Genomic DNA, 19,255 nt, shown 5'->3' on the forward strand with positions numbered 1-19,255 from the left:
CCCCCAAAATTTCCCAAAAAAATTCCCGAAAAAAAATTAAAAAAAATTCCAAAAAAAAAATCCCAAAAAATGCCCCAAAAATTCCCATTAAAAATTCCAAAAAATTCCCCAAAAAATCCCAAAAAAATTCTCAAAAAAACCCCCTCAAAAGTCCCAAAAAATTCCCAAAAAATCAGAAAAAATCCCCCCAAAAAATCTCAATTTTTTCCCCAAAAAAATTCCAAAAAAAATCCCAAAAAATCCCAAAAAAATCACCCAAAAATCCCCAAAAACCCAAAAAAAATTCCAAAAAAATTCCCCAAAAAATCCCCAAAAAATCAGAAAAAAAATTCCCAAAAAATCCCCAAAAAATTCCACAAAAAATCCCATAAATTCGCAAAAATCCCAAAAAAATCAGAAAAAAAATTCCCAAAAAAATCAGAAAAAAATTCCCAAAAAATTCCCAAAAAAATTCCCAAAAAAATCCCCCCAAAATCCCCCAAAAATTCCCAAAAAATCCCCAAAAAATTCCACAAAAAATCCCATTAAAATTCCCCAAAAATTCCCAAAAACCCCCAAAAATTCAAAAAAAAATCCCAGAAATTCGCAAAAATCCCCAAAAAATCAGAAAAAAATTCCCAAAAAAATCCCAAAAAAATTCCCAAAAAAATCCCCCAAAAATCCCCCAAAATTCCCAAAAAATTCCCCAAAAAATCCCAAAAAATTCTCAAAAAAATCCCCAAAAAATCCCCCCAAAAATCTCAATTTTTTCCCCAAAAAAATCCCCCCAAAATCCCAAAAAAATCCCCAAAAAATCAGAAAAAAAAAATCCCAAAAAATCCCCCCAAAATTCCCCAAAAAATCCCAAAAAAATCCCAAAAAAATCCAAAAAAATCCCCAAAAAATTCCCCAAAAATTCCCCAAAAATTCCTCAAAAATCCCAAAAAAATTCCCCCAAAAATTCCCCAAAAATTCCCAAAAAATCTTTAAAAAAAAAAATTCCAAAAAAATCCCCAAAATAAAGAAAAAATTTCCCCCCAAATTCCAAAAAAATTCCCTGACAAAATCCCCAAAATTTTCCCTCAAAATTAAAAAAAAAAAAAATCCCAAAAAAAATCTTCCAAAATGACAAAAAAATTCTCAAAAAAATCCCTTAAAAATTAAAAAAAAAAAATCTAAAAAAATTCCCTCAAAAAATCCCCAAAAAATTCCCAAAAAATTCTCCAAAAGTCCCAAAAAATTCCCCCAAAATTTCCTCAAAAAGTTCCAAAAGAGTTTTTTTTTTTTTTTAATACCTTGAAATAAATAAATAATAATCAAAATAAAAATTAAAAACCTGGAAAAAAAACTTTCTGTAAAGAGAAAAAAAATAAACGATTTTATTCCGACACCTTTTAGAGCTTTTTTTTTTCTTCATGTGGGGGAGGAAACAGCAAAAAATCCGGAGAAAACCGCGCTTTATTAATTAATTATTGATTAATTATTAATTATTAATTTTTATTAATTAATGGATCTCCCCGAGACTGAAATTCCCGCGGCGCCGCCATTGGGATCTGAGGGGGCGTTTTCCCGCCCTTTTTCTCTGAGGGGCAGCGCGTCTTGTCCAATCAGCGCTCAGCAAACGCCGCTTTTTCCCGCCCTTCCTGTGATTGACAGCGCCTTATCCAATCAGCGCTCAGCTCGCCGCCTCCTCAGCCAATAGCGAGCCGGCAAAGGGTTTCATTGAGACTTGAGGGGGAGAGACGGGACGCTGCGTTTTCCCGCCCTTCTACTTTGATTGACAGCGCGCTTTGTCCAATCAGCGCTCAGCTCACCGCCCCCTCAGCCAATCACGAGCCGGTCGCGGTTTCCATTGGGATCTGAGGGAAGGGGGGGAGACGCCGCGTTTTCCCGCCCTTTTACTCTGAGGGGCAGCGCGTTTTGTCCAATCAGCGCTCAGCAAACTCCGCGTTTTCCCGCCCGTTTCTCTGAGGGGCAGCGCTTTGTCCAATCAGCGCTCGGCTCGCGTCGCCTCAGCCAATAAGGAGCCGGCAGAGGTTTTAAAAAGCGCGGGCGCTGAGGGGAAGCGGCTCATTCGCTCCGAGCGGCGCCGGAGCCGCTTCAGGGGGGGGGATTTTTATGAGGTAAAAACGGCTTTAAATTTCTTTATTTCGATTTATTTTTAATATAAAATAATAAAGATGTGATGAAGTGAAAGCGGAGTCGGATTTTTTCCTGATTTTTTCCCATTTTTCCCCAATTTTCCCCAATTTTTCCCCATGTCCCCCCAATTTTCCCCCATTTTTCTCAATTTTTTTCCCCAATTTTTTTCCCATTTTTCCCCAATTTTCCCCATTTTTTCCCCTGATTTTTTTCCTGATTTCCCCCCCTTTTTTCCCCCAATTTTCCTCATTTTTCCTCATTTTTTCCCTGATTTTTTTTCCAATTTTATCCCATTTTTTCCCTGATTTTTCCCCATTTTTTCTCCAATTTTTTCCCATTTTTTCTGAATTTTTTCTGATTTTTTTCCGATTTTTTTCCCATTTTTCCCATTTTTTCTCCATTTTAAAATGACTTTTTTCTGAATTTTTAAATTTTTTTCCCATTTTTAAATTTTTTTTTTTTCGGATTTTTTGGTAATTTTTTTCGTATTTTTCCCAATTTTTTCCCAATTTTTTCCCAATTTTTTCTCCAATTTTTTTCCAATTTTTTCTCAATTTTTTCCCAATTTTTCCTCAATTTTTCCTCAATTTTTTCCCAATTTTTTCTCAATTTTTTCCTCAATTTTTCCCAATTTTTCCTCAATTTTTTCCTCAATTTTTCCCAATTTTTTCTCAATTTTTTTCCAAATTTTTCCCCAATTTTTCCCCAATTTTTTCCCAATTTTTTTCCAATTTTTTCTCAATTTTTTTCCAATTTTTCCCCAATTTTTTCTCAATTTTTTCTCAATTTTTCCCAAATTTTTCCCCAATTTTTCCCCAATTTTTTCTCAATTTTTCCCCAATTTTTTCCCAATTTTTCCCAATTTTTTCTCAATTTTTTCCTCAATTTTTTCCCAATTTTTTCTCCAATTTTTTCTCAATTTTTCCCAATTTTTTCTCCAATTTTTTCTCAATTTTTCCCAATTTTTTCCCAATTTTTTCCAAATTTTTCCCCAAATTTTTCCCCAATTTTCCCCAATTTTATCCCAATTTTTTCCCATTTTTCCCTCATTTTTTCCCCAATTTTTTTTCCATTTCCTCCAATTTTTCCCAATTTTTTCCTGATTTTTTCACATTTTTTTCCCCAATTTTTTGTCAATTTTTTCCTCAATTTTTCCCCAATTTTTTTCCCAAATTTTTCTCAAGTTTTTCCCAATTTTCCCCAATTTTTTCCCAATTTTTTCCTCAATTTTCCCCCAATTTTTCCCCAATTTTTTGCCATTTTTTCCCCAATTTTCCCCCAATTTTTCCCATTTTTTCCTCAATTTTTTCCTCAATTTTTCCCAATTTTTTTCTCCATTTTTTCCAAATTTTTCCCCAATTTTTTCCCAATTTTTTCCAATTTTTCCCCATTTTTTCCCCAAATTTTCCCAAAAAACCACAAAATTTACACAAATTTTTTTATAAAATCACATTTATTGCTACAAGAAATTCAGTTTTTTTATCATTTACATCAAAAGGAGGAAAAAATAATAAAGAGGAAAAAAATTGGGGATAAAAAAAGGGGAAAAATTCAAAAAATCAAATTAAAAAATTGGAAAAAAATTGGAAAAAATTGGAAAAAAATTAGAAAAAAATTGGAAAAAAAAGGAAAAATTGAGAAAAAAATTGAAAAAAAATTGAGAAAAAAATTGGGAAAAAATTGAGAAAAAATTGGAAAAAATTGAAAAAAATTAGAAAAAATTGAGAAAAAAATTGAGAAAAAATTGAAAAAAATTAGAAAAAATTGGGAAAAAATTGGGAAAAAATTGAAAAAAAATTAGAAAAAAATTGAGAAAAAATTGAAAAAAAATTGGAAAAAAATGGAAAAAAAATTGGAAAAAAATTGGAAAAAAAAGGAAAAAAATTGAGAAAAAATTGGGAAAAAAATTGGAAAAAAATTGGAAAAAAAAAGGAAAAAAATTGAGAAAAAATTGAGAAAAAATTGGGAAAAAATTGGAAAAAAAATTGGGAAAAAATTGAGAAAAAATTGAGAAAAAATTGGAAAAAATTGAGAAAAAAATTGGAAAAAATTGAGAAAAAATTGAAAAAATCGGAAAAAAATTGGGAAAAATTGAGAAAAAATTGGAAAAAAAAATTGAGAAAAAAATTGGGAAAAAACCGGAAAAAAAAATCGAAAAAAAATGGAAAAAAAATTCTTAAAAAATCAGAAAAAAATCAGAAAAAAATCGTAAAAAATTAAAATTTTTTTTTTTACATTTTTAATTTATTTTTTCTTGACAATTGAGGGGAAAAAAGGGATTAAAAATGAATTAAAAAATAGAAAATAAAATGAAATTTTAAAGGGATTTTGAGGCACGTCAAGGAAAGACCAAGTTGAGCTTTTTGTCAAAAATCCTTTTTTTTTTAATTTTTATTTTTAAATAATTTTTAAACTTTATTTTTAATTTTTTTTTAAATTTATTTTTGAAATTTTTATTTTTTTTTTGTTATTTTTATTTTTTAAATTTTTTTTCCCCTTTTTAATTTTTTTTTTAATTAGTTTTTCTTCTTTTTTCTCCTTTTTAAATTTTTAAATTTATTTAAAATTTATTTTTTACTTTTAAATTTTTTTTCGTTTTTTTTTTTTTTGTTGTACTTTTATTCTTTTTATTCCTTTTATTCTTTTTAAATTCTTTTTATTCTTTTTAAATTTTTATTCTTTTTAATTTTATTTTTTTATTTTTTTATCCCTTTTACCTTTTTATTATTTTTTATTATTTTTAAATTTTTTGTTACTTTTTACACTTTCAAAATTATTTTAAAATTTCTACTTTTTTGTCATTTTTATAAATTTTTAAATTTTTTTACATTTTTTTCGCTGTTTTTTCTCTTTTTTTAATCTTTTTTTTCCCCATTTTTTTCCCCAATTTTTCCTCAATTTTCCCCCATTTTTTCCTCATTTTTTTTCCCTTTTTTCCCAAATTTTTTCCCAAATTTCCCCCAATTTTCTCAATTTTTTCCTAAATTTTTTCTCCATTTTTTCTCCCAATTTTCCCCTTATTTTTCCTGATTTTTTTCCCCAATTTTTCCTCATTTTTTCCCAATTTTTCCCCTTTTTTCCCCATTTTTTCCTTTTTTATTTCCCCCTATTTTTCCTCAATTTTTTCCCCATTTTTTACCCAATTTCCCCCCAATTTTTCCCAAATTTTCCACAAATTTTCCTGAATTTTTTCCCAATTTTTTTTGCATTTTTTCCCCAATTTTTCCCATTTTTTTCCCTTTTTTCCCAATTTTTCCCCAATTTTCCCCCATTTTTTCCCCCTTTTTTTCCCACATTTTTCCCAAATTTTCCTCAAATTTTTTCCAATTTTTTCCCCAATTTTCCCCCAATTTTTTTTTTAATTTTCCCAAATTTTTTCTCAATTTTTCCCATTTTTTTCTCCATTTTTTCCCCAATTTTTTGCCCATTTTTTCCCGAATTTTTCCTCAATTTTTTCCCCAATTTTTCCCATTTTTCCCCCAATTTTTTCACATTTTTTCCCCATTTTTTCTTGAAATTTTCCCCATTTTTTCCCAATTTTCCTCCAATTTTTCCCCAATTTTTCCCATTTTTTTCCCAATTTTTTTTTAATTTTCTTGGATTTTTTTTCTGATTTTTTCCCAATTTTTTCTGATTTTTTGGGGAATTTTTTTCGAATTTTTCCCCATTTTTTCCCCAATTTTCCCCCATTTTTCCCCCCATTTTTTCCCACATTTTTCCCAAATTTTCCTCAAATTTTTCCCAATTTTTCCCCAATTTTTCCCGAATTTTTCCCCAATTTTTTTCAATTTTTCCCCATTTTTTCCTCCAATTTTTTCCCAAATTTTCCCAATTTTTTCCCCAATTTTTTTCCCGATTTTTTTTTAATTTTCTTGGATTTTTTTTCTGATTTTTTCCCAAATTTTTTCTCCATTTTTCCCCAATTTTCCCCCCAATTTTCCCCCATTTTTTCCCACATTTTTCCCAATTTTTCCCCAATTTTTCCCATTTTTCCCCATTTTTTCCCCATTTTCCCCCATTTAAATCCACTTTTATTTAAAAATTATTTTTCATTTATTTTTCTTTTATTTCATCATAAAAATTCCACCGGGACGGACAAAAACCAGGCACTGAAAACATGGAAAAAATTCCCATTTTTTATCATTTTTTTCCCTTTTTTTTTTCCCATTTTTAATTTTTTTTTTTTCGATTTCTTTTGTCATTTTTTAATTTTATTTTTTTTATTTTTTTATTTCATTTATTTTTTTATTTTTATTTATTTTTATTTTGTATTTATTTATTTTATTTTTATTTATTTTTATTTATTTTATTTTTTATTTTATTTTATTTTTTATTCACAAGGAACAAGAAGGAAAAAAAGGCCACAAAGTTTTTATTTTTTTATTTTTTTATTTTTTTCTTTTTTTATTTTTTTATTTTCTATTTTTATTTTTATTTTTATTTTTATTTCCTATTTTTTTATTTTTTATTTTTATTTTTATTTATTTACTATTTTTTATTTCTTTATTATTTTTTAATTTTTATTTTTTTTTTATTTTCTGTTTTTATTTTAAATTTTTATTTTTATTTTTATTTTCATTTTTAATTTTCATTTTTTATTTTCTATTTTTATTTTATTTTTATTTTAATTGTTTTTTTATTTTTATTTTATTTTTATTTTTATCTTTTCACCCCCTGGGACAGAAAAAAGTGAATTTTATTTTTTATTTTTATTTTTATTTTATTTAATTTTGTTTTATTTTAATTTAATTTAATTTAATTTTTATTTTATTTTATTTTATTTTATTTTATTTTTTTATTTTCTTTCATTTTATTTTATTTTCTTTCATTTTATTTTATTTTATTTTAATTTTAATTTTCCTTTAATTTTATTTTATTTTATTTCATTTTATTTTAACTTAATTTTGTTTAATTTCATTTTATTTTAATTTAATTTTTTTTAATTTTATAGAATTTTATTTTATTTTCATTTTATTTCATTTTATTTTATTTTATTCAATTTTATTTCATTTTAATTTTATTTTATTTCCTTTTATTTAAATTTAATTTCTTTTAATTCAACTTTAATTTCCTTTAATTTTATTTAATTTTAATTTAATTCAATTTATTTAATTTTATTTCCTTTCCTTTTATTTTATTTTATTTTCCTTTAATTTAATTTAATTTTATTTTAATTTATTTTAATTCAAATTTAATTTCATTTTAATTTCATTTTAATTTCATTTTAATTTATTTCAATTCAATTTTAATTTAATTCCTTTAATTTTCATTTATGAATTTTATTTTCATTTATTTTTATTTAATTTAATTTTTACACATCAAAAAATTCCAAAAAAATTCACCACAAAGTTTTTTAGGGAAGAATCAAAACCTTTGGTGGAAAAAAATACCCAAAAAATAAAAAAAATTCACCAAAATTCCCCCAAAAATTCCTCAAAAAATCCCAAAAAATTCCCCAAAAAATCCCCCAAAAAATTCCCAAAAAATTCCCAAAAATTTCCCAAAAAATCCCACCAAAAAAGCCCAAAAAAATCCCCAAAAAATTCCCCAAAAAAATCCCAAAAAATTCCTCAAAAAATCCCAAAAAATTCCCAAAAAATCCCTAAAAAATCCCAAAAAATCCCCAAAAAATTCCCAAAAAATTTCCCAAAAAATCCCCAAAAAATCCCCAAAATATCCCAAAAAAATCCCCAAAAAATTCCCAAAAAATTTCCCAAATAATCCCCTAAAAATCCCAAAAAATTCCCAAAAAATCCCCAAAATATCCCCAAAAAATTCCCAAAAAATCCCTCAAAAATTCCCAAAAAAATCCCAAAAAATCCCAAAAAAATCCCCAAAAAATCTCAATAAATTTCCCCAAAAAAATCTCAAAAAAATTCTCAAAAAATTCCCAAAAAATCCCAAAAAATTCTCCCCAAAAATTCCAAAATCCCCCAAAAATCTCAAAAAAAATCCCAAAAAAATCCCCAAAAAAATCCCCAAAAAATCCCAAAAAATCCCCAAAAAATCCCCAAAAAATCCCCCAAAAATTCCCAAAAAATCCCAAAAATTTTCAATTTTTTTTCTTATTTTTTTTACCCAAAATTTCAAATTTTGAATTCGGATTTTTGGTGAATTTTTCCATCTTTTTTATTTGAATTTTTTTTTTTGCTTCAAATTGGAATTAAAAAAGAATTAAAATTAAAATTAAAATTAAAATTAAAATTATTTATTAAAAAACCCTTTTTGGAGCATTTTTTATTTATTTTTATTTGTTTTTATTTTAATTTATTTAATTTTTTTTAAAATTTTTTCATTAATTTTTGGGGATTTTTTTTCCAAAATTATTTTTAATTTTTTTTATTTTCAGGACTTTTTTTTTTTTTAATTTTATTTTAATTAATTTTATTTTAATTTTAATTTAATTTTATTTAATTTATTTTTATTTATTTTATTTTTTTAAAAAGTCTTTAATTTTTTATTTAATTTTAAATTTAATTTAATTTTTTTAATTTTAATTCCATTTAATTTAAATTTTTATTTTTTATTTTTTAATTATTTTTATTATTTTGATTTTTATTCTTTTTAATTCGATTTTTATTATTTTTATTTTTATTTTTTTTAAATCGATTTTTTTTATTTTTATTTTTATTTTTATTTTTTTAATTTGATTTTTATTATTTTTATTTTTATTTTTATTATTTTTAATTTCAATTATTTTAATAAATAATTCAATTTTTTAAATCAATTTTTCCCCAATTTTATTTTTATTTATTTTTTTTATTCTTTATTTTAATTTTAATTTTTTAAAATTTATTTTAATTTTATTTTAATTTCAATTTTAATTTTAATTTAATTTAATTTTAATTTTATTTTAATTTTAATTTAATTTTAATTTAATTTTAATTTATTTCATTTTATTTTAAAATTTTTAAAATTAATTTTTCATTTATTTTCCTCCCTAAAAATTAAAAAAAATTAAAATTTTAATTTTATTTTAATTTTTTCCAAGAAAAATTTTGAGAAAAATTTTTAATTTAATTTTTAAAGGAAAAAATTTAATTTTTTCCAGATTTTTTTTACCATTTTTTTCCACAAAAATTTAAATTTTAAAATTTTTTTTTCCATTTTCAAAGAAAATTTTCCATTTTTTTTCCATTTAAAGGAAAACTTCAGTTTTTAAGTGAAAATTTTTATTTTTTAAATGAAAATTTAATTTTTTTTAATGTAAATTTTAATTTTTTTCACAAAAACCTCAATTTTTTCCCTCAAAAATTCAAATTTTTCACCAAAATTTTTCCTTTTTTTGTGAAAATTCCAATTTTTTTCAGGAACATTTTATTTTTTTCAGGAAAATTTTAATTTTTTTCACCAAAATTTCAATTTTTTCACCAAAATTTCCCTTTTTTTCCCCCCAAAATTCCCTTTTTTTTCCCCTTTTTTTTCCCCTTTTTTTTTCCATCCAAAAAAACCCCAAAAATTTTTCAAATTTTTTTTTTTCCAGGAAAATTTTTATTTATTTTTTATTTTTTATTTTTTTATTTTTCGAGGCACAAAAGTGGAAAAAGGAAGAAAAAAAAAAAAAAATAAAATAAAAAATTAAAATAAAAAAAGACACAAAAAAAACCCACCAAAAAAACACCAAAAAATAAATTTTTTTTTAAAAATTTTTTTTTTTTAAAATTCAAAATTCCCAAAAAAATTTAATTTTTTTTTATTTTTTAAATTTTTTATTTTTTAAATTTTTAATTTTTTAAAACTTTTTAATTTTTAAAATTTTTTTCATTTTTTTATTTTTTTTTTTATTTTTGGGAATTTTGAAGTTTTTTTTATTTAAAAAAAAAACAAAGAAAATTTTTATTTATTTTTATTTTTCCGGAATTTTTTTTTTTCTCTTTTTTTTTTTTTTCCGTCGTCGTCGACCTGGAAAAAATAAAAATAATAATTAATAACCAATAATAATCAATTAATAAATCAATAATTAATAATTATTAATCAATAATAACTACTTGTTTTTTATTTAAATTGAAAATAAAATAATAAAAAATAATAATAATTAATAAAACCATGAACCCATTAATAATCAATAGTTAATAATAAATTAATAATTATCAATTAATTAATAATTAACCATTAATCATTGAAATCAATGAATTGGCTGATAACAAAATTGAAAATAATAATAAATCTATAATGACTGATAATTAATTATTATTTAATAAAAAATCAATTAATAATGATCAATTAGTTAATAATTAATAATAATTAATCATTATTCATGAATAATAATCAATTGGTCGATCCCTAATTTTTATTAAATTGAGAATATAAAAATAATTAAGAAATAATAACAAATCAATAATTAATCAATCATTAATAAGTGAGTAATAATAATCACTAATTAATAATTACTCATCAATTTTAATTAAATGGAAAATAAACTAATAACTATTAATAAATTAATAATAATAGAAGATTAATTAATAAATAATAAATAATTTTAATTTATTTTTTTTACCAATTTTTTAAAATTAATTTATTAATTTTATTAATTAATTTAAAATTAATTTTTTGGGATTTTTGGGGGGATTTTTAAAGGGATTTTTTTTTGAATTTTTTGGAATTTTTTAGGGATTTTTTAGGAATTTTTTTGAGATTTTTGGGAATTTTTTGGGGGAATTTTTTTGAATTTTTTGGGGATTTTTTGGGGGGGAAATTTTTGGGATTTTTTTGGGATTTTTTTTACGAATTTTTTGGGAATTTTTTCAGAATTTTTTTGGGATTTTTGGGGATTTTTTTGGGGGATTTTTTTTTAAATATTTTTGGGGATTTTTTTGGAATTTTTTGGATTTTTTGGGGATTTTTAAAGGAATTTTTGTGGATTTTTTTGGAGATTTTTTTAGGGATTTTTTGGTGATTTTTTTGGGATTTTTAGTGAATTTTTTTGGGGTTTTTTTGGGATTTTTTTAGAGATTTTTTGAGGATTTTTTGGAGATTTTTAGGGATTTTTTTTTTTAGATTTTTTGGTGTTTTTTAGAGATTTTTTAGGGAATTTTTTGGGAATTTTTTAGGGATTTTTTTAGGGATTTTTTTGCAGATTTTTTTGGGGATTTTTTTGGGAGATTTTTTTGGGAGATTTTTTGGGATTTTTTGAGGGAGTTTTTGGGGATCTTTAAAGGGATTTTTTTTTGGAAATTTTTTAGGGACTTTTTAGAGGTTTTTTGTGGGATTTTTTTGGGATTTTTAAGGATTTTTTGTGGAATTTTTTTGGATTTTTTTAGGGATTTTTTGGGGGATTTTTTTGGGGATTTTTTCAGAGATTTTTTGGATTTTTTTTGTAATTTTTTTTAGGAATTTTGGGGGATTTTTTTTGGTTTTCTTCGAGATTTTTTTAGAATTTTTTGGGAAAGTTTTTGAGAACATTTTGGAATTCTTTTTTTGATTTTTTAGGAATTTTTTGGCGATTTTTTAGGGATTTTTTTTTAGGGATTTTTGGGGAATTTTTGGGAATTTTTTTAGGGATTTTTTTTGGATTTTTTTAGGGATTTTTTGGTGATTTTTTTGGGATTTTTAGTGAATTTTTTTGGAGTTTTTTTGGGGATTTTTTTAGAGATTTTTTGAGGATTTTTTGGAGATTTTTAGGGATTTTTTTTTTAGATTTTTTGGTGTTTTTTAGAGACTTTTTTAGGGAATTTTTTGGGAATTTTTTAGGGATTTTTTGGGCATTTTTTTGGGATTTTTTTGGGAGATTTTTTGGGAGATTTTTTGGGATTTTTTGAGGGAGTTTTTGGGGATCTTTAAAGGGATTTTTTTTTGTAAATTTTTTAGGGATTTTTTAGCGATTTTTTGGGGATTTTTTTTTGGGATTTTTTGGGGGATTTTTTAGGAATTTTTATAGATTTTTTTGGAATTTTTTTGGAGTTTTTTGGGGGATTTTTTTGGGATTTTTTTGTGGATTTTTAGGGATTTTTGGAGGATTTTTTAGCGATTTTTCGTATTTTTTCAGGGATTTTTTTGGGGATTTTTTTGGAATTTTTTTTGGAATTTTTTTAGGACTTTTTTCCCCATTTCCTCACCTATTTTTATTTTAATTTCCCCTTTTTTGGGGTCACATCTGGCCCATGTGGTTGGGCCCGTCCCCGATTCCCCCGTGAGCTCCGGCCAAGGCCAACGGGGGCGGCTCCGACGGCACCTTCTCCTCCTCCCGACGCTTCAGACACGCCGCCTTCGGGTTCAGATTCCGCTCTGGGGGGAGAAAAAATCAAATATTTGGAGGGTGGGGAGTGAACAGAAAAAAAAATGGGATTTTTCGGCACAAAAATGACGAAATTACGACGAAAAACGACGAAATTACGATAAAAAACGGTGGAAAAATCGCGAATTTTCGGTGGAAAAAATGGAGAATTTTGGTGGAGAAATTTAATGGAAAATTTAATGATTTTAACGGAAAATTACGGGGGAATTTGGGTGGAGAAAATGGAGAAATTTGGTGGAAAAAATTTGGGGAAAAACGAAGGATTTTGGTGGAAAAACGAAAAAATTTGGGGGAGAAAAATGGAAAATTTTGGTGGAAAAAACAGGGTTGATTTTGGTGGAGAAATTTCATGGAAAAAATGGAGAATTTTGATTAAAAAAAAAAGGAATTTTAATGGAAAAATCGGAGAAATTTAATGGGAAAAACGAAGGATTTTCATGGAAAAAAAATGGGAAAGTTTCATGGGAAAAACGGAGAAATTTTGGTGGAAAAAGAAAAAAAATTCCAAGAAATTTCATGGAAAAAAATGGAAAAATTTCATGGAAAAAATTGAGAAAAATTCCAGAAAAAAGAGGAAAAAATTCCACAAAAAAAGAGACAAAAATCCAAGAAAAAAAAGGAAAAAAACAGAAAAAAAAGAGACAAAATTCCAGAAAAAATCAGAAAAAATCCTATTAAAAAAAGAGCAAAAAAATTCCAGAAAAAAAGAGAGAAAAAATTTGGAATAAAGGGATTTTTTGGAAAAAAATCCGGAGAAATTTGGCGCAAAAACGACGAAATTACGACGAAAAACGACGAAATTACGACGAAAAACGGCGGAAAAATCGTCAGTTTTTGTTGGAAAAAAATGGTGAATTTTGGTGGAGAAATGGAAGAATTTGATGTGAAAATTGAGAATTTTTGGTGGAAAAAATGGAGAAATTTCATGGAAAAAAACGGAGAAGTTTTGGTGGAAAAATCACGGAATTTTTTGGGGAAAAAATGCAGAATTTTCATGGACAAAAATGGAAAAACAGAGAAATTTCGTGGGGAAAAAAAGGAGAAATAATCAAGAAAAAAATGGAAAAAATTTAATGGAAAAAATGAAGGAATTTGGTGGAAAACATGGAAAAATTTCATGGAAAAAAACCCGAAAAAAATCCATGGATAAAAACAAGGAAAAATTCCATAAATTTTTGGTGGGAAAAAGGAGAAAATTTAATAGGAAAAAAAGGGTCGATTTTGGTGGAGAAATGGAGAAATTTTAGTGGAAAATAAAGAGAGAATTTGGATGGGAGGAAATGGAAAACTAAATGGAAAAAAACTGGGAAATTTTGGTGAAAAAACAACAAAATTATGACGAAAAACGGGGAAATTACGCGGAAAAAACGAAGGATTTTCGTCAAAAAAATGAGAATTTTTGGTGGGAAAGAAAGGGAGAATTTTGGGGGGGGAAAAATGGAGAAATTTCATGGAAAAAGGGGAAAATTCGTAGGAAAAACGGAGAAATTTTGGTGGAGAAAAGAGAGAAATTTAATGGAAAAAAATGAAAAAATTCCATGAAAATTTAATGGAAAAAAATGGAGAAATTCGGGAGGAAAAGTCGCGAATTTTTGCCAGAAAAAAATAGAGAAATTTTGGTGGGAAAATCGTGAATTTTTGGGGGAAAAAATGGAGAAATTTAATGGAAAAAATGGAGAAATTTTGGTAGAAAAATCATGGAATTTTTGGGGGGAAAATGGAGAAATTTAATAGAAAAACTGGAGAAATTTTGGTGGAAAATAAAGTGGATTTTTAATGGAGAAAATGAAAAAATTCTATGGAGAAAAGGGAGAAATTTTGGTGTAAAAATCGCCAATTTTTTGGTGGATAAAAGGGACAATTTTGGCGGGAAAAATGGAAGAATTTGATGGAAAAAAATGGAGAAATTTAATGGAGAAAATGGAGAAATTTCATGGAAAAAAAACGGAGAATTTTGGTGGAAAAGTCGGGAATTTTGGGGGTGAAAAAGGGAGAAAATTTTGTGGGAAAATCACAAATTTTTGTAGGAGAAAAGGGAGAAGTTTTAGTGGAAAAATGAAGGATTTTGGTGGAAAAAATGGACAAATTTTGGTGGAAAAAAAATGGAAAAAAATGGAGAAATTTAATGGAAAAAACGAAAAAACTTAATAGAAAAATAAAGGAAAAAATCCCATGAAAAAAAGGGAAAAATACAAGAAAAAAATACAAAAAAAATTCCATTAAAAAGAGGCAAAAAAATCCAAGAAAAAATAGGAAAAAATCCCAGAAAAAAGGGACAAAAATCCCATTAAAAACCCCAAAAAATCCCATTAAAAATCTCCAAAATTCCCATTAAAAACCCCAAAAATCCCCCAAAAAATTCCCAAAAAATTCTGGAAAAATTCCCAAAAAATTCTCAAAAATCCATGAAAAAAAATGGCAGAAAATCATGAGAAATTGACGTGAAATTGACACGAAATGGATGGAAAATTCTGGAAAAAATCACTAAAAAATTCTCAAAAAAATCTCAAAAAATTCTCATAAAACCACTAAAAAATGACTAAAAAATGGCAAAAAAATCACTAAAAAATCACCGAAAAATGACTAAAAATCGGGAAAAAAATGGAAAAAAGACGCGAAAATGACCAAAAATTGGCAAAAAATCGCGCAAAAAATACGAAAAAAATTTGGTAAAAAATGGTAAAAACACCCAAAAATCCAAAAAATTCTCAAAAAATCACTAAAAAAAGACTAAAAAATCATGAAAAAATCACTAAAAAATCACTAAAAATTGGCAAAAAAATCGGCAAAAAATCGCGACGAAGTCGCGACAAAATCGCGCGAAAAATACGTAAAAAATGGTAAAAAATTCCAAAAAATTCTCAAAAAATTCTCATAAAATCACTAAAAAATCATCAAAAAATCCCCAAAAATTCTCTAAAAAATGACAAAAAATTGGGAAAAAACGACAAAAAATTACGAAAAAATTCGTGAAAAAGACGCGAAAAATTGCGACGAAATCGCGAAAAATCGGCAAAAAATCGTGACGAAGTCGCGACAAAACGGCGAAAAATTCTCAAAAAATCACCAAAAAATTCTCAAAAAATTCTCAAAAAATCACTAAAAAATCCCTAAAAAATGACAAAAAAATCCCTAAAAAATGGGAAAAAATTTGGGAAAAAATGGGAAAATTGGCAAAAAAATCGCGAAAAATTGGCGAAAAAAATCGTGAAAAATTCCTAAAAAATGGCAAAAGATATGGGAAAAAATGGGGAAAAATGGGGAAAAATTAGGAAAAAATTGGGAAAAAATGGGGAAAAATTGGTAAAAAATTGGCAAAAAAGTCGCAAAAAATGTCGTAAAAAATTGGCGAAAAATCACAAAAAATTACTAAAAAATTCCTGAAGAATCACTAAAAAATGGCAAAAAAAATCACTAAAAAATGGGAAAAAAAATCACTAAAAAATCACCTAAAATGACTAAAAAATCGGGAAAAAAAATGGGAAAAAAGACGCGAAAATGACCAAAAATTGGCAAAAAATCGCGGAAAAAATACAAAAAAAAATTGGTAAAAAATGGTAAAAATTCCTAAAAAATTCCCAAAAAATTCCTAAAAAATCACTAAAAAACCACTAAAAATCGCAAAAAAATCACTAAAAATTAACTAAAAAATGACGAAAAATTCGCAAAAAACCGCGAAAAATCGGCAAAAAATCGCGACGAAGTCGCGACAAAATCGCGCAAAAAATACGTAAAAAATTCCAAAGAATTCTCAAAAAATCACTAAAAAACCATGAAAAAATCAACAAAAAACCATTTAAGAATCACTAGAAATTCTCCAAAAAATCACCAAAAATTGACCAAAAAATATGGAAAAAAAATACGCGAAAAATCACCAAAAAATCGCTTAAAAATTCATAAAAAATCAACAAAAAACGATAGAAAGACGCGGTTTTTTGCCCCAAAACCCCCAATTTTCCACCCACCTCGGAGCTGCTGCTCCAGGCTGAGGATGACGGCCACGGCCTGGTGGAGGATGAGCAGTTTGGTCTGGGGCTTGTCGCTCTTGAGGTGCAGCTGCACCATCCGGGACCCCAAAAATTCCCCCCAAAAATTCCCAAAAAATTTCCCCAAAAAATTCCAAAAAATTCTGGAAAAATTGTGGAAAAATTCCCAAAAAATTCTCAAAAATTCATGAAAAAATTGGTGAAAAAATGGCAGAAAATCATGAGAAAATGACGTGAAACTGACACGAAACTGATGGAAAATTCTAGAAAAAAATCACTAAAAAATTCTCAAAAAAATCTCAAAAAAATCTCAAAAAATTCTCATAAAATCACTAAAAAATGACTAAAAAATGGCAAAAAAATCACTAAAAAATCACCAAAGAATGACTAAAAAATAGGAAAAAAATAGGAAAAAAAGACGCGAAAACGACCAAAAATTGCAAAAAATTGCGGAAAAAATACGAAAAAAATTTGTAAAAAATGGTAAAAACACCCAAAAAATCCAAAAAAATTCTCAAAAAATCACTAAAAAAAGACTAAAAAATCATGAAAAAATCACTAAAAATCACTAAAAATTGGCAAAAAAATCGGCAAAAAATCGCGACGAAGTCGCGACAAAATCGCGCGAAAAATACGTAAAAAATGGTAAAAAATTCCAAAAAATTCTCAAAAAATTCTCATAAAATCACTAAAAAATCATCAAAAAATCCCCAAAAATTCTCTAAAAAATGACAAAAAATTGGGAAAAAAACGACAAAAAATTACGAAAAAAATTCGTGAAAAAGACGCGAAAAATTGCGACGAAATCGCGAAAAATCGGCAAAAAATCGTGACGAAGTCGCGACAAAACGGCGAAAAATTCTCAAAAAATCACCAAAAAATTCTCAAAAAATTCTCAAAAAATCACTAAAAAATCCTAAAAAATGACAAAAAAATCCCTAAAAAATGGGAAAAAATTGGGGAAAAATGGGGAAAATTGGCAAAAATCGCGAAAAATTGGCGAAAAAATCGTGAAAAATTCCTAAAAAATGGCAAAAGATATGGGGAAAAATGGGGAAAAAATGGGGAAAAATTAGGAAAAAATTGGAAAAATTGGGAAAAAATTGGGAAAAATTGGGGAAAAAATGGGGAAAAAATGGGAAAAATTGGTAAAAAATTGGCAAAAAAGTTGCAAAAAAATGTCGTAAAAAATTGGCGAAAAACCACAAAAAATTACTAAAAAATTCCTGAAAAATCACTAAAAATGGCAAAAAAATCACTAAAAAATGGGAAAAAATCACCAAAAATCTCTAAAAAATTGGCAAAAAATGTCGGAAAAAAGACGCGAAAATGACCAAAAAGTCGCGACGAAGTCGCGACAAAATCGCTCAAAAAAATACGTAAAAAATGGTAAAAAATTCCAAAAAATTCTCAAAAAAATTACTAAAAAATCATCAAAAAATCCCCAAAAATTCTCTAAAAAATGACAAAAAATTGGGAAAAAAACGACAAAAAATTACGAAAAAATTCGTGAAAAAGAAGCGAAAAATTGCGACGAAATCGCGAAAAATCGGCAAAAAATCGCGACGAAGTCGCGGAGAATTCTCAAAAAATCACCAAAAATTCTCAAAAAATCACAAAAAAATCATCAAAAAAATGACAAAAATTCTCTAAAAAATCACAAAAAAATGGCAAAAAAATACCAAAAATTCACGAAAAATCGTCAAAAATGACGAAAAAATACGTAAAAAATCAACAAAAAATGCTAAAAAGACGCGGTTTTTTGCCCAAAATTCCCATTTTTCCCCCCGAATCTCCACCCACCTCGGACCTGCTGCTCCAGGCTGAGGATGACGGCCACGGCCTGGTGGAGGATGAGCAGTTTGGTCTGGGGCTTGTCGCTCTTGAGGTGCAGCTGCACCATCCGGCCCAGCTCCTTGAAGGCCTCGTTGATGTCTCGCACTCTCAACCTCTCGCGGGCGTTGTTGGCCATTCGTCGTTCTTTTTTCTCGCTCGGCTTTTTGTTCGGGGGTCAGGTCCTCGCGTCTGTTATTGCTGTGGGGAGGAAAAAATGAAAAAATAAATTTAATTATTGCAAAAAAAAAAATTTGACATTTTTAGGATTTTTTTTCAGATTTTTTTAGTGATTTTTAGTGATTTTTTTCCGATTTTTTTCGGATTTTTTTTTCAATTTTTTTCTCATTTTTCGATGATTTTTTCTGGTTTTTTTTCAGTCTTTTTTTCGATTTTTTACCATTTTTTGATGATTTTTTTGAATTTTTTTTTCGATTTTTTTTCCCATTTTTTGATGATTTTTTTGGATTTTTTTGGAATTTTTTTGAATTTTTTTTGGATTTTTTGGATTTTTTTCCAGGTTTTTTTTCGATTTTTTCCCCGTTTTTTTGGATTTTTTTCCAATTTTTTTCCAATTTTTTTTGGTTTTTTTCCAATTTTTTTCGATTTTTTCCCATTTTTTTGGATTTTTTTCAATTTTTTTCTGATTTTTTCCCCCTTTTTTTCTGATTTTTTCCCCATTTTTTTCTGATTTTTTCCCATTTTTTTGGAATTTTTTTCAATTTTTCTTCAATTTTTTTCCCATTTTTTCATGATTTTTTGGAACTTTTTCCCGATTTTTTTTTTCGATTTTTTTCCCATTTTTTAATGATTTTTTTCAATTTTTTTTTCAATTTTTTCTCGATTTTTTTCCCATTTTTTTGGAATTTTTTTGGAATTTTTTTCCAATTTTTTTCGATTTTTTTTCCCATTTTTTGATGATTTTTTGGAATTTTTTCCGATTTTTCTTCGAATTTTTTTCCCATTTTTTCATGATTTTTTTCAATTTTTTCCCGATGTTTTTTCTATTTTTTTCCCATTTTTTTGGATTTTTTTGGAATTTTTTTTCGATTTTTTTTCGATTTTTTCCCGTTCTTTGATG

At 26.0% G+C, this 19,255-nt stretch overlaps 1 protein-coding gene across 1 annotated transcript; it reads right to left on the reverse strand.

The window, feature by feature from the left end:
• Nucleotides 1–11,530: 11,530 nt before the first annotated feature.
• Nucleotides 11,531–19,249, reverse strand: LOC310923804 (transcription factor 4). Its single transcript, XM_083885739.1, has 2 exons — nucleotides 18,145–19,249; nucleotides 11,531–12,345 (listed from the first exon to the last, which is right to left on the reverse strand). The coding sequence occupies exons 1-2, from the start codon at nucleotides 18,311–18,313 to the stop codon at nucleotides 12,209–12,211; spliced, it is 306 nt and encodes a 101-aa protein (XP_083741865.1). The 5' UTR covers nucleotides 18,314–19,249; the 3' UTR covers nucleotides 11,531–12,208.
• Between the last annotated feature and the right edge of the window lie 6 nt (nucleotides 19,250–19,255).

Source organism: Zosterops lateralis (genome assembly GCF_965231275.1).
Source record: "Zosterops lateralis genome assembly, contig: HAP1_HAP1_SCAFFOLD_339, whole genome shotgun sequence".
In the NCBI taxonomy this organism is placed as follows: Eukaryota; Metazoa; Chordata; class Aves; order Passeriformes; family Zosteropidae; genus Zosterops; species Zosterops lateralis.